At 35.7% G+C, this 14,835-nt stretch overlaps 1 protein-coding gene across 2 annotated transcripts in view; it reads right to left on the bottom strand.

Moving 5' to 3' along the window:
- Positions 1 to 5,235: 5,235 nt before the first annotated feature.
- Positions 5,236 to 14,835, bottom strand: part of LOC124588991 (NAD(P) transhydrogenase, mitochondrial-like) — a 232,158-nt gene continuing 222,558 nt past the window's right edge. For both annotated transcript variants that reach the window (XM_047131514.1, XM_047131516.1), the window contains exons 18-19: positions 9,271 to 9,482; positions 5,236 to 6,028 (exon numbers count right to left, since the gene is read on the bottom strand). In XM_047131514.1, coding sequence (XP_046987470.1) covers positions 5,876 to 6,028; positions 9,271 to 9,482 — 365 coding nt within the window. In that variant the 3' untranslated portion in view covers positions 5,236 to 5,875. The remainder of the gene's footprint in view (positions 6,029 to 9,270; positions 9,483 to 14,835) is intronic.

Genomic DNA, 14,835 nt, shown 5'->3' with positions numbered 1-14,835 from the left:
TGATTGTACTGATATTACTAGAGAATAAATGATTGAATATGCTGACATTTGGTACAATATGTTAGGAATTACTTTCATTCATTGAGAAGGAAATACCTTACTGAGAATCCCATTGGGAACTTTCACTAAAAAAATTCAGTCAACATGCACATATGCCTTGGTATAGTGTTTATACCAATACTCTCATTTTTTATAGCACAAGCAAGCTATCTTATTTTTGTATGTTGATTTATGATTGTTGTTAGATCTAAATTTTATTTCTTACTGTTAATATTAGTTTTATAAAGCAATTGATTTAGTAATGTCTATGTACAGTTTGTTCTTTCACACTGCAAGCAAGTTACATGAATGTGTTTGAAAGGAAACTATTATTGACTTAGTTCATGTCTTCATAGAGATACTATCAACAATTTATGTCTGATATGTGTTACACCGTCTATGTAAGAATGAAGTGTCTGTGGTAAACAGCCCTTTATTTTAAAAATCCATTTATAATCATTTCACGTGGAATCTCCAACTATCTGAGGATCACCTGTTGAACAAAAAGAAGCACAGTCCATACAGAAAGCAACTGCTAGTTGATAAGAAAATGGTGAGGGTCAACTAATTAATTGGCAGTGTTTGACAGTTGATTAACTGTCCAGGTGTAACTGTTTGCTTAACACTATCTGATGTGAAACACTCAGCACCAATTTGCTAACTTCAACAATTACCGAGTTTCTCAGTATTACAGATGAGAGAGAGAGAGAGAGAGAGAGAGAGAGAGAGAGAGAGAGAGAGAGAGAGGAGGGATTCAAAGACTATCTGCAAGTTGCTTCTAGCATCCAGTTAGAACAAAACCTGCCCCCCCCCCCCCCCCTATACACACTCACACACACACACATATTCACGCATTACGTATATAAACATTTATGCGACCACTTCTGTGTAGTTCTTCTCCCAACAATTTGTCATTGATGTATTAGATCAGTGATAAGCAACTCAAAATCATTTTTTATGATCTGAACAACTGTAATTTTCTAAAGGAACTGACACACTCCATTAGGTTTCAGGTGGATCGATATTTGTAGTTTTCACAATATACACAAATAAAGAAAACATATTACATTCTTATTGGTTCTACAGCAGCGTAACCTAGTATTGCATTCCCCAACACTTAACTGATTTTCAGTATCGCCACACAAATTTAGTCTGTATGTTCATTAAATTTACATACGGTTCACAAAGAATATATTTCTTTGAGTTGTAACATTAATTACCTAACATTGCCTATAATTGCTTTAAAACACACTTAACTAAAAGGTGACTTTGCTAATATAAATAATATCATTTATGTTGTCATCACAATATGTGTAACACAAATTCCTTTCTCAATAAGTAAGAAGTAAAGAGACATAACCCTGAAGTAATTCCATTCAAAACAAATATTATAATAAATTCAGAAAAAAACCATGCCACTGACAGCATACACAAATCAAGCAACAGGTAACAGGCAGCAATACATGTTGCAAAATATTTTTCTCCATGAATGGCAGATTTGCAAATTGTATCATCTTTCTAATAATACAAATTTCACATACAGTCAGTTTTGCATACTACATTAAGAGTATCTGAACCGTTTATAAACAAACATTTCTTGACAAAAGTAACTATTGCAGCACAAAAATTCAAATGCCATGAAATGCGTTATTACTTCATTTTCGACATCTGAAGTTCTTCATTTCAAACATTACTTACTTTACAAAAAAACCTGTCTCTCTATTGCTATGCAATACAGCTTAAAATATCAATTTGCTATAAGGAGCTTTCTTTGAACTACTATTTGCTATCAGTGCTTGGCAGTCATTCAGCTTATGCTGGCAGTCATAGGCTTTACTGAAAGTTAGATGTAACAGTCACAGGTTTCACAAACTGATTAGCACAATGAAAACAGCTTTTAGTATTTATGAGTGATTTCTTTTTAATTTAGAAAAGACAACATTTTTAAAAATAATAAAAGTGAGCACAGCTTTAAGAATTTATACCTCTATTATTCAAACAATAGGAAAAGCACAACTTTTTAAAGAGTCTTACTACTTCATAGTAAATGAGTTTTGGTGGCTGTGATATGTTTCGCACCATGGATCTTATAATTAAAAGCTTTGTGGAGCTGTTACTCTTATTCTTGCAGATATTTTTATAGGTGAACAACACATCAAATTTTAGGAGAAAGTTATGTGTCTGGCAAACTTTCAATATATTATTTGATACAGGGGCAAACATATTTTCCAAAATGCTAATTATTGACACTTTACCATAAAGGATGTTAACTGGCTAAATCAATAAAGTGACATTCGTGTGATCTGTATTCTCACTTGCAAAGCAATATTGCAGAAAATGGCTTGTCATGTTATCATATACAATGATTATATGATACCTATGGTAATGAAACAGATGCTTGCTATGCTCTTTTTTCAGTGATAAATTTCATTTTACTTATGTGAGTGTGTGTGGGGGAGGGGGGGGAGGCCATGCAATTCTCTGATTACAGCTTCCTCACAGCGTAAAGAGCAGACTGTAAATTTGCTTTTAAAAAAATATTGATTTTTAAAACTCATTAACTGTTAGAAATACAAATTTAGAACTAATATCTACAATAAATCATTTTACAAAAATAAAATGATCTCACTTGTGCTGTCAAAAAAATTACTTGTACTGGTATAAACACTACACCAAGGCATAGGTGCATGATGACTGACCTTTTTAATGAAAGTTCCCGATGAGATCCTCAGTAAGGTATTTTCTCAATAAATGAAAGTAATTCCTAACGTATTGTACCAACTGTCAGCACATTCAATCATTTATTCTCTAGTAATACAATCAAAGCAATTGCATTCAATGCTTTCATCTTGCATCCTCTCAAAATCAAGACTGGCAGTGAGTTCCAACTTCATGTGCTGATAAATTATTTTCTGAATTGATTTTGTGGGAATACCATGAACCATTACTATCATTGTTAGTGTCATTTTTATTGCTGTTATTAGGACTGACAGGGTGCCACTGAGCTCCACAAGGCACCATTATTACAACCATTTATACTTTTAACTGTTCCACTGGTGTAACATCCACCATCAGTGGTGTCAGTTTCAGTGACATTGAAACTTGTTTTATTACTACTTTCAGCAGTTGGACCACTACTGTCAGGCATACAGTAATTCCCACTGTCATCTTTATGACCAAAACCAACAAGCCTCTGGACACTTTTGGTAATGTTTTTGATAAGCTGGTCTTTGTTTCTGTCACTATTGCTCTCACTGTTATGATCATCATCATATTCACCACTTTCACACTTATCAGTGTCACTGTGGCTTCCAGTGGGAGACCTCAGATTCTTGGTGACAACAACATCATTCTATTGATTGTCAATAGATATCTTGTCACCTCCATTTCCATCTCTGTCACTTTAACCTACATCATAGCCAGAACTAGCACTTTTGGTTCTGTTACCGTCATTTTTTTATTCATCACTATTACTGTTGCTCTGGCGCAAGCTTTTATGATCACCATCACATTTAGACTCTGTGTCACTTAGCTCACTGTCACTTCAGGAGTGATGATCATTGGGTCACTCAAGATTTCTGTTGGCTATTTTTACATTCCCACCACTACCTGAGTTGTTGTCTATGTGACCGTCATTGTTGTTGTTTCTAGAGATAATCCTAATGCTGGTGCTGCAACCATCAGAAATGGACTCTTGTTTGGAAGGCTCCCCCTTACGAGAAACAATGATGCTGCAAAGATAACATTGCCTTTCCCGAATTACTGCTATTGGGAGTGACATTGCTACATTTGGAATTGTCACTCCTTATGTTATCATAAATGTTGGGTGCATTGACATTTGTCACATTTGCACTTCTGCAGTTGATAGAAGATAAGCCACTATTATTTCTGAGTATGGCTACACAACTTCCACTCTTGGACACAGTGCTGGTCCTGCCATTGTGGTTCATTTCAACAATTTTTTTGTAAAAGTTCTCATGTGATGTCAAAGAAAATTTGATTAGCATGGAAGATTGAGTGCTGTTTGTTTATAGTGAGTGCAGGAATGTGCATGGAGAACTACAGGATTCTCAATTTCTTGCTGTTTTTCACCACATTACTTCTTCGAGATTTTATGTGCCCCCCTCTGCCCCCCCCCCCTTTTGTGTTTATGGGATACTGACCAACACAACAATTACTGTAGAGCACAATCAGTATTGTGTTTTGCACCTTTCATTTCTGCTTCCTTACTTATTTGTTAGATTTAGTGTAACCACAGACAGAGACACAAGGCGTATACCTCTGACACAAAGAGAGTGCACCTTGTGTTGGAATGCTGTTTTTCATGAACTTATCATTTTTTTCTGTAACACATTGGATACTGCTGGAGATTACATACAGTAATCTCTACAGAATAAACATAAATTTTAGCTATTTTTTGTATGGAGATTGTTGTATATGAAGAGTGACCACTTTTTTAATTTATAGTGAGGGAGTGAACACTGAATCATTGTGATGTCATTAAAAAGAGATGATCTACCATTTGATGATCTTATATTGCTGTTATTGGTGATCCAAAAAGTACTTCAATGTTTTGTTACATTTGAAATCAAAGCATTTACATTTGACCACAGAATTAATTATCAAAAAGAATATATACTTTGTGTGTTTTGAAAGCTGCTGCTCTGAATTGCCACTAATAAACTTACAAAAAGAGACTACATTTTATTCTTTTTTTCCCCCTAAATGTATCATGATGGTGTATTCGAAGAAAATAAAGGAACTGTACATCTGAGTGGCGCAGATACAACAGACTGCATTTGTCAGTTGTCACTGTAGTGAACTAAAAAGTTGATTCCCATTTCAGCAAAATGGTGACTGAATTTTCAGCATATGGAGTGAGTTATAAATAACTGTAGTATTTTCTTATGAACAAGAATATTTTTTATCTTCATGTTCTATATATCTTTATCAAACTGTTTCTCTCAAACAAAATTCAATTCTCTTTAACTGACAAAGTGAACAGCAGTAGAGCACAGAACAAAATATCACCACACATCTACACACACTGCTAAATAACCAAAGAAACCTTCAATATAAATAGTTGCTTTATTGATTTCTTTGACACCTTTTACTCTAACTATGGAGAAGTCAGGATTTCTTTGTCTGCACTTATAAAGACCACAAGGAATATTTCAAAACAGTGAAAAAACACAGTTCTTGAAATCTTCAGATTTTAATTTTCCATTTGCATAATGAGTATTGTCCTCCTTTCCAGTGTAGAAACAAGAGTGGACACATGGACAGACAACATGTTACAAGTACACTGTAAAATACTGCTCTGATCTACATTATATAAAATTAAGGCAATAAATAAAGAATCAATATTTTACATTGTATAGTGTCATATTCTTCCACACATCACTGTTTTGCAAATGATTTATATTGAACAAAAAACCTACTTTCCTTTTCACAATCCTATATAGTGTTCCAGTATCTTATTCTTTGATCACATGGTCCAATGTGTTTATACACAGTGACAAATATTATTACAAACATATGATTGCACAATGTACAAAAAAAAAAAAAAAGCAGAACCTAAAATTCATCCTCATGTAAAGTGTTCTACCCAAATTTTATTTGTACCAATATCAACCAAATGCAGTTCTTGCATAATGTCAATATGTTCAAAAATACTTTTCACTTGGAGAACGATCATTAAATATCACAAAATAGTAAGACCCTCAGATACAAGGGATGGAATATGAAGAATATGCAGGTACAGATTATTGGCACAATATTGTAACCACATGATACCCACAGTTCACTTCTGCCGGATTTATTGTTCTGGAGTACCCTAGCTCTTCTCATACTCCTCTTTTAATTTGGTAAGAAGAGCATCACACATCTTCTTTGCATCTCCAAGCAACATTGATGTGTTTGGATTGTAGAAAATGGGGTTGTCAACAGCAGCATACCCCACACCAAGTGATCGCTTCATGACAACAACCTACAAAAGTAATCATACAATAGAATATATTTTCTTCAAACACTTATGTAAATATAGTCAAACCTCCATAAAAAGACTGCCAGTAGAATGATAAACCGGGTACAGCAGTAATTTTACATGGCCCCGACTTATTTCCTACATGTATGATGTTAATTACCCCTCATTACAATGATTAAGTAATTTTTGCAACAACCTACTACAATGAAGACAAAGTTTTGTGGATCTTACTATTTTCTGCTTCTTAGAATCTGACAATACTGGAATATATCATTTGTTCACTCTCTCGGCAAATAGAGTCACTCAGCTCCATGTCTGAAGCAGTGTTAAGTGTATTGGTCGGTACATTGTCGAGCTTGAGTTGCAGTCAGAAGTGTTTGTTGGGCTCATACACAGTTCATTTCCTTTCTTTTTGTAATCTATGAAATTTTTTAAGTTGATGTAAGTACACTTTGTAGTTGGCTAATAAGATATAGACAATGGCTGAAACTCAAACAGATAAGATTAGAGACAAAAATGGAGGTTTTCGAAGACATCGATAACAGACTGAAAGAGGTCGACATGGTGAGGAAGTACATACTTGCAAATCAATGTTTTCTAGGGACAAGTTTAACCCTTCAAGAACAAGAACGAAGACAGCTGCTGCTGACAATGATGTGGACAGTGCTACACTGCAGTGGTTTAATGAGACATGTTTGTAGAGCATACCAATTAATGGACAATTGATATGTCAAAAATCCTTCAATTTCACTAAGTTGCTTGGCAGTTCTAATTTTAAAGCAAGTAACAGATGGTTGTAGAGATTTAAGGAGGGACATGGTATCGTTTTTTAAAGTAATTTCCAGCAAAGAAAAACTGGCACGTTTAGGTGATGCAGAAAGTTGGTGTAAAAACACAAGTGCAAACTGGGAAAAAAACACAGTCCTGAAAACATATGCAGTGCAGATGAAATGGGATTTTTACCAACTGATGCCAGAAAAGACAACTGCCTTTAGAGGAGAAAAATGTAAAGGAGGAAAGCAGTCTAAAGTACATCTAATGGTTCTTCTCTGCAGCAATGTGTCAGGGACACAGAAATCAACACCAGTGGTGATCAACAAATCCCTGATGCTTACAAAATGTAAGAAGCTAACCAGATAAGAGGACATACATTTTATTTTACCTTCCCTTATTTTGGTAGATGATTCAGTATCTTCAGCTACAATGTTATGAGCATGCACAGAGTGCAAATACAGTACAGTACTCTGTCAAATTAATTTTATATATTTTTTTCATTATTCTAAATAGGATTTTTTTTTATTCCAGTCAATTGCAAGACAAATTGGAAAGCATGGATGATATCTGCTCTCTTTAGCAAATGGCTGATTTTGCTTGATAAAGAGATGGCAAGGAAAAATAATAAAATTGCATATCTGGTGGATAATTGCAGTGGTCACAACAGAATACCAGCGTTGAAGGATATAGATCTAAGCTACTTCTCCCTAAACTGTACTTTGTCCTTTAGGACACTAGACATGGGCATAATTAAGAACTGCAAGGCAAAATACCATTCACATCTAGTCCAACATGCAACTGCAAACATTGAAAGAAAGGTGGGCATTCTCTACAGTTCAACAAGAAGTAGGCTTGTGACATGACTGCTAGTTCCTGGAATAGTGTAGTGCTGAATGTGATTGTGAACTGCTGGAAAAAAGCAGGTATATCCAAAAGCAAAGCTGTTGGTGAGAATGTTGTGGCAGACAGAAAAATGCAAGATGATGTTCAAAATGATCTTGAGATGTATTCAGCAGTAACTGATAAAACCATAGACATATCAGTAGTTGAATGTGCCAGTGGATGACGAGATATCTGTGTTTGAAGCATACACTGACGAATCTATCATCAAAGAGTTAAAGTGTAATATGCCTGCTGAAGATTCTGACAATGACAAGTGATGTGATAATTGCATATCCTTCCACCTCTGATAGAGCTAGTAAATCAGTTGGAAACTATTCATCAAATAGCACCTTAAATCCCCAGTGTTCCAGCCAAACAATTGATTGCATTAGGGGAAATAACAACAATATTTACAAGAGAATCATTAAGGGAAAAAAAACTAAGGAAAATAAGGGAGTTTTTCTATACACAAGTTTAAGAAACTCTACTAATAAATGGAGTGAACAAAATGTGTTTGATTATTTGTCTTTTAATGAAGTTTCTTGTCAAAAAAGTACTACAGTACTGTATATACTGACCTTTAAAGTACAGTACTCTAGTAATAATCCCTTAACAGAACCTCATTATAACAATAACCCTGCTATAAATGAATACTGTTCTATCAAGGTTTGACTGTATATACAAAGGATTTTACAAAATGTCAATGATGCTGTATAGAGTAGACATAAACTCAAAGGTTTTTTTCAGTGTTTCTGGTTCTCACTTTTTTTTCTGCATATGCTTTTTTCATGATTGATGACAACACCTGACCATGATCATGAGAGAGGTTTGTCTTCTAATTACACAGTAGTTTCCACCATTATAACTTCTAGACAATTTATCAACAATTAACTATTTATTCAAAAGACTTGATGCTATTAAACTTTATAAATTGGTTGTTGCCTTAAAATATTCTATCAACAGGCAAAATCAAACAATGGAAAAACCAAGATCGAACATAACAATATTAAGAAAAGAATAGCTGCTACTCACCGTTTAGTGGAGTTGCCGAGTCACAGATAGGCACAACAAGGTCTTTGTCGTAAACAGGCCACACACACACACACACACACACACACACACACACACACACACAAGACTACAGTCTCTGGGCATCTGGGCAGCCTCAGCAGCCAGAGACTGTGGTTGTGTGTGTGTGTGTGTGTGTGTGTGTGTGTGTGTGTGTGTGTGTGTGTTTTGTCCATGTCAACCGAGGATCTTGTTGGCCGAAAGTTCAATTTCCAATAGTCGTTTTGCTGTGCTATCTGCGACTCAGTATCTCCGCTACATGGTAAGTAACAACTATTCTTTTTGTAGTATTGTGACTATCAACAGGGCAAGACAAAATAACTTAATTAATGTATAGCAATGCAAAAAAACATTATCTATACTAATTTTGTAAAGTAATGGAGAAAAGCAAAATATGGTGACCACAATAACTTTTTTCACACACATTCCCAGCTGAAACACAATACTGTAAAGAAAAACAGCTTACACTTCATGTTAATGATTATTTCTTATTATTGTGCAAAATTCACTTGATAACTAACCTGATCAGCTTTCCACACTCTCAAGACAGGCATACCAGCTATTATAGAATTTGGATCATCTTCAGCTGCACTGTTTACGGTATCATTAGCACCAATGACAAGTACAAGATCAGTCTCCGGAAAATCATCATTGATCTCTTCCATCTCTAGTACGTCGTCATATGGCACACCAGCCTCTGCCAAAAGCACATTTAACTGGCCTGGCATGCGACCTATTAACAAGGAAAGCACTTTTCAGTTTATAGGTCATTCTGTGCATACTGTGGAGTGAGCACTTATGCACAAACCACAAATCCTGCTGCTCTGCAATGTAAATATTACCACTGGAATTGTGACACACAAAATGCAATTAATTGTGCACATTATAAGTAACAGAATCATTAGCTTCACTTCTAATCTTCCCAGATGTAAAACTTAACACACACATTCCCTATTTACTAGAATATAATAGCAACAACAGTTTCAGAGGCACATCAGATGCATTAATGTAACATTGTAACAACCTTTCAGAGCCAAGTCTTCTTCCATCATGAAAGAGAAGTGGCTGCACCACAGTAAATTTCTGGTTCATCCCCTGGAATTTTATGGCATACACAAACCATCTTTGGATGTAATCGAATCATACTTAAGTAACAGGAGACAGTTTGTATCAATTAAAAATAGATGCTCCTCACTGAAGGAAGTTCGGACTGGAGTGCCTCAGGGCTCGGTCCTAGGTCCTTTTCTGTTCATCATTGCAATTAATGACTTACCTTACCATGTAGAAGCAAATTCAATTGTGTGTTATGCAGATCATACAACATTGCTCAATACACACCATGACACAACAGAACTGCATCAAGCAACACAGGAAAAACTAGAACTAGTAATGGATTGGTTTTCTTCTAATGAACTCCTGTGTAATCCTGATAAAACACAAGAACTAATTCTGGGTCTAACTACAACTGTTGAAAGCAAATCAATAAAATTTTTAGGATTCCACGTTGATTCAAAATTAAACTGGGAGGTACACATTAGCCATATCTGCAAGAAAATAGCAAGAGTGTGTTATCTCATCTGGAGACTGACAGATGTAGTGCCTGATGAGTATCTAAAGGTGGTATATTTTGGCCTCTTTCAGTCACACATTTCCTACAGCATATTGTTATGGGGACATTCTTGCTTTGTCAGTGAAATTCTGAAAATTCAAAAAAAAAGTAATCAGAATAATGAGCAAAGTTAAGCCCAAGGAACACTGCTGCCCCCTCTTTATCAAGCACATGATATTAACTGTTGTGAATCTATACAGCACTGCTTTATGGCAAAAGCAACTTAAGTGAGTTCGAGACCAGAGAGAACATTCATCCCCACAACACCAGAGGCAAACTGGACTTTGACATACCAAGACAAAGACTCACAAAAACTGCAAACTCACACAAAATAATGAGTTTAAAACTCTTCAACAAACTTCCAGCATCTGCTCGGTCACTGACCAGTAATATTTTCAAACATAAGGTTTATGACTCAGTACTCAAACGCCCATTTTATAAGATAGCAGAATATTTTGAAATAATCATTGACATTAGTATATAAGAATATTCCTAAAAGAAAAGGAATTAAATTGTAAAAACTTTACTGTAAAGTCATTGTTAATTGTATATTTAATGTTCAGACCTATTCTGCTGTAAGTGGTCAATGGTTAATAAACTGAAACTGAAACTTACTATTTCTGCATATACACAGCAAGATGGAGTTACCACATCTGTCAGAAATCGATCCATACTTGCTGCCAATGGTGCTGCGAGTTGCTTTAAGGTGGATTCACACTTGACGGAACTTCACCGTCACATCAAGAGATTCTCCTCTGTAGTTCCAATTGTGGCGTTAACACACGCCATTAACGGAACGTCTTTGGCACGTCATGTCAGCGCAAGTCAAGGTTTCTCGGAAAGAACGTTTTGACGGGCCATAGCGTAACCTACTTGGTGAGCAACTGTTACATTAAGTACACAATGTGAACTAATATGAAAGTATTCCCCACTGACTGCTATTGCAAAAAGATCTTAATATGTATTGGAAGACAATACTAAGTTAAAATATTTTATTTTATACACTGAAGGAATCCATTGCAAAATAAACGATACGTAGCTTTCTTAATGTGCTTTACTCATAATTTTTCCAGTGGAATAGCAACAATAAAAACCAGGAATAAAGCTGATGTGGCATACAGAAGTTTAAAATAAGATCCATAATAAATTAACGATGAACAGGAGGTAGCAGACATACATGTAAACATAGTTCAAGTACGCTAAAAACATCCCATCTAGCCATACCATAGGCAAACCATCAGCTTCTGTCGAGGTGATATTGGACACCCAAATCTTGAATTTCTCTTTGCAATTTACATTTGTATCTTGCTTAACAGGTCACCAAAATTGTTGTTTAGACATTCTGAAACATATATAGAACAATGACTTCTCTTCTTCCAGCTCCTTGTAAAGAGTGTGGAACTCTCCTTAACTGTCTCAATCTTTCAACATTTTTCTAACCTAGACTCTTTTTTCTCTCTGTTCCTCATCATCAAGTGCAACGATAATCATTGCAAACTGCTTTGAACTAATTTTAGGCATTTCCTGACGATCTACCATGAATTATGAAATAGCACCTCTGCCAAGTATTTTATGAACCCTGTAACATCATGACGTTCTTTCAACGTTGACATGCCGTGTAGTGTGAATGCCCACTGACTGTTGACGAAAAACATGACTGTGACGTTCCAGCAAGTGTGAATCCACCTTTGGGGCACGCACACTTGGGAGACTTCCTATCGCACTACTGTTTCGTCTTTCCCATGACTAACTAATCAAAAGTTACACTTTTTTCAAATGATGAGAGTACAAACTGCTTTAACACCTTATACTTGTCGATTGCACTATAATAACCATTAAAAACTAGTCTACAGTCAGGAAACAGTTGCTCATCATGTGCACTACCTCAAAAATCTAAGCAACTGGAGAGCAACATAAAGTGGCTCCACAAAAAGTCTCGCAGGTGCACACTGTATAAAATGGCCAGTTGGATGGTATTTACATCCTAAAATATTCATTTATGCTTTGAAAACTTCTATGAAAAAAATATGTATTCCAACATACCTTATTGTTCCAATTCACAGTGGTCCAGGCAGGATTTACTTCCAATGTGTGAACAACTGAATAAACTACACTGAATTTTCTGACAGTTCATTTAACTTGTGTCCATAAAAAGTATCGCACATTTACTTGTGTTCGCAAAAAGCATCGCAAAACTTTAACTCCAAATACAGCCACTAAATGTAATCACTCAGGTCTCTTAATTAATTTAGTTATTTGCACAACTTATTATTTCTCCCTGTTCCACAGCAGTGAAGTGTCTGTATTTTTAATATTATTGTGTCACTGCCTTTTCCTCACAGGTTACATCCACGTTCATCATTAATTTATCACTGTCAGCTTTTTTATCAAAAAAATGGTTCAAATGGCTCTGAGCACTATGGGACCTAACATCTGAGGTCATCAGTCCCCTAGAACTTAGAACTACTTAAACCTAACTAACCTAAGGACATCACACACATCCATGCCCGAGGCAGGATTCGAACCTGTGATCGTAGCGGTCGCGCGGTTCCAGACTGAAGCGCCTAGAACCGCTTCGCCACTCCGGCCGGCTGGATTTTTTTATCCACCCTATTTTCAAAAGAACTACTTTTTTCATCTGGTATATCAAGTGAAAATGTTTTACACATGGTCCACTTGATTGCTGAATCAGGACAACCACATGTGTGTTGGTGAATACATTCCATGTAATCAGTGCACAAGATTTTAAACTCACATGATTATGACTTGTCAGATGCTGACTATCTCCTTTACTTTGGAGGAAGACACAACTTCCCAAGAGTCACCAACTTCAGAACCAAGAACAGTTGAAATTATGAAACTAGACTGACACTTCTTCCGAGGATGAAACAGCTTAGACGTTACCTTGCCATTGTGCATGGTGATTAGTTGGTGGACAATCTTGTCTCTGACGAAATTCCTAATTGCATAAATAACTTTGTCACAGCATTTCACGTGTTTGCTATGAAAGTAAATGTATTTAATGGTTTTGCAACATGTTTCATTCGATGTGCATTTTAGTTTGAACACCAGAGTGCAGCCTGTAACAATATGCCCACATTTCTTTTTGATTACCATAAACATTTCGAAAATGCTGTCTGAATTCTGATGTATCAGGATCTTCATACCAAACTATTCTAGTACTGACTTGCGGTCCCTTTCTTCCAAACATGTCAAGATCTAGTTTTTAGGTTAAAGATAGCTCTGTGTTCCCTATAAAGAATGTTAGACTCACTGGATAGGGAATTAGGAAAGGAAGGTGTTTACAGGTTAGTTTAGCTTCATTTAGTTAGCTACATATTGCATAGATCATATGAATGATGAGTCAGTTTACACGATTACATTAATGAGCACATTATTATTTTTAGTCCTACTAATTCAACTACACTGAACTTTTTTTAATGGCTGCTAGTTTTTAAGTAGAAATTTGTGACTGGAATAGAAGGAGTTGTCCAGGAGAAATAATTTTAAATTATATTTAAAACTTGCTTTGCTACCTGTCAGACATTTTATGTTATTAGACAAATGAGCAAGAATTTTTGTTGCTGCATATTGAATTCCTCTCTAAGTCAAAGTCACTGCCAGCTTTAACAATGGGTAATGAAGCTCATTTTTCTCCTGAGTGCTGAAGGCATGTACATCACAGTTTTTCTCAGATTTCCATGGATTATTTATGATGAAGTTCATTAGCAAATTTATGTATTGTGACAGTGTAGTTAAAATATCTAGCTCCTTGAAGAGGTACCTACATGACATCCATGGGTGAACACCACATATTATTCTTATTGGTTCCTTTTGTGCACTCAATATATTTCTTTATAAGTGATGAGTTACCCCAAAAAATTATTCCATATGACATTCTTGAGTGGAAACAAATATGTCAGGAGGCTCTACTTTTTTTCCAAGATTAGCAATTATTTGAAGAACAAAAGTACCTGAACTCAACTGTTTGAGAGGCTTAGTAACATGCTTCTTCCAGTTCAAGTATTCATCAGTATGTACACTCAAATATTTGGAGCATTTGACCTGATTCATTGACTCCTGCTTATTTGTTACATCAATTGTCATTATGGCTATATAGAACTGAATTTAGTGTGTTTTTCCAAAATTTGGGGAGAGTCCATTTTCAGAGAACCATTTAACAATGACTTCACTTGAAGATGATTGGCACAAAACTCAGCGAAACATCGGAACAATACGACACTGCCACTCAGCTGATCACCCAAGAAGATTTCATCATTGAAATTGATCCTTCTTCCTATAGGTCACTATTAATGCTATATTCTAAGCTGATAGCCAGGCTGTTTCCTGCTCCTCCTATTAAAGTACTTTAGCCTCATCATAGAAATCTCTACTCAAGTCCACTATGTTCTCTGTCACCTAGCTAAGCTGGGCACTAGGTTTCATGATGCTTGTGACTTGGTATTCTTTGCCTAGC

This window comes from Schistocerca americana, chromosome 2 (genome assembly GCF_021461395.2).
Source record: "Schistocerca americana isolate TAMUIC-IGC-003095 chromosome 2, iqSchAmer2.1, whole genome shotgun sequence".
NCBI classification, from domain to species: Eukaryota; Metazoa; Arthropoda; class Insecta; order Orthoptera; family Acrididae; genus Schistocerca; species Schistocerca americana.
Note: the sequence above shows the minus strand (reverse complement) of the source record. Positions and strands in the feature narration are given on the sequence as shown.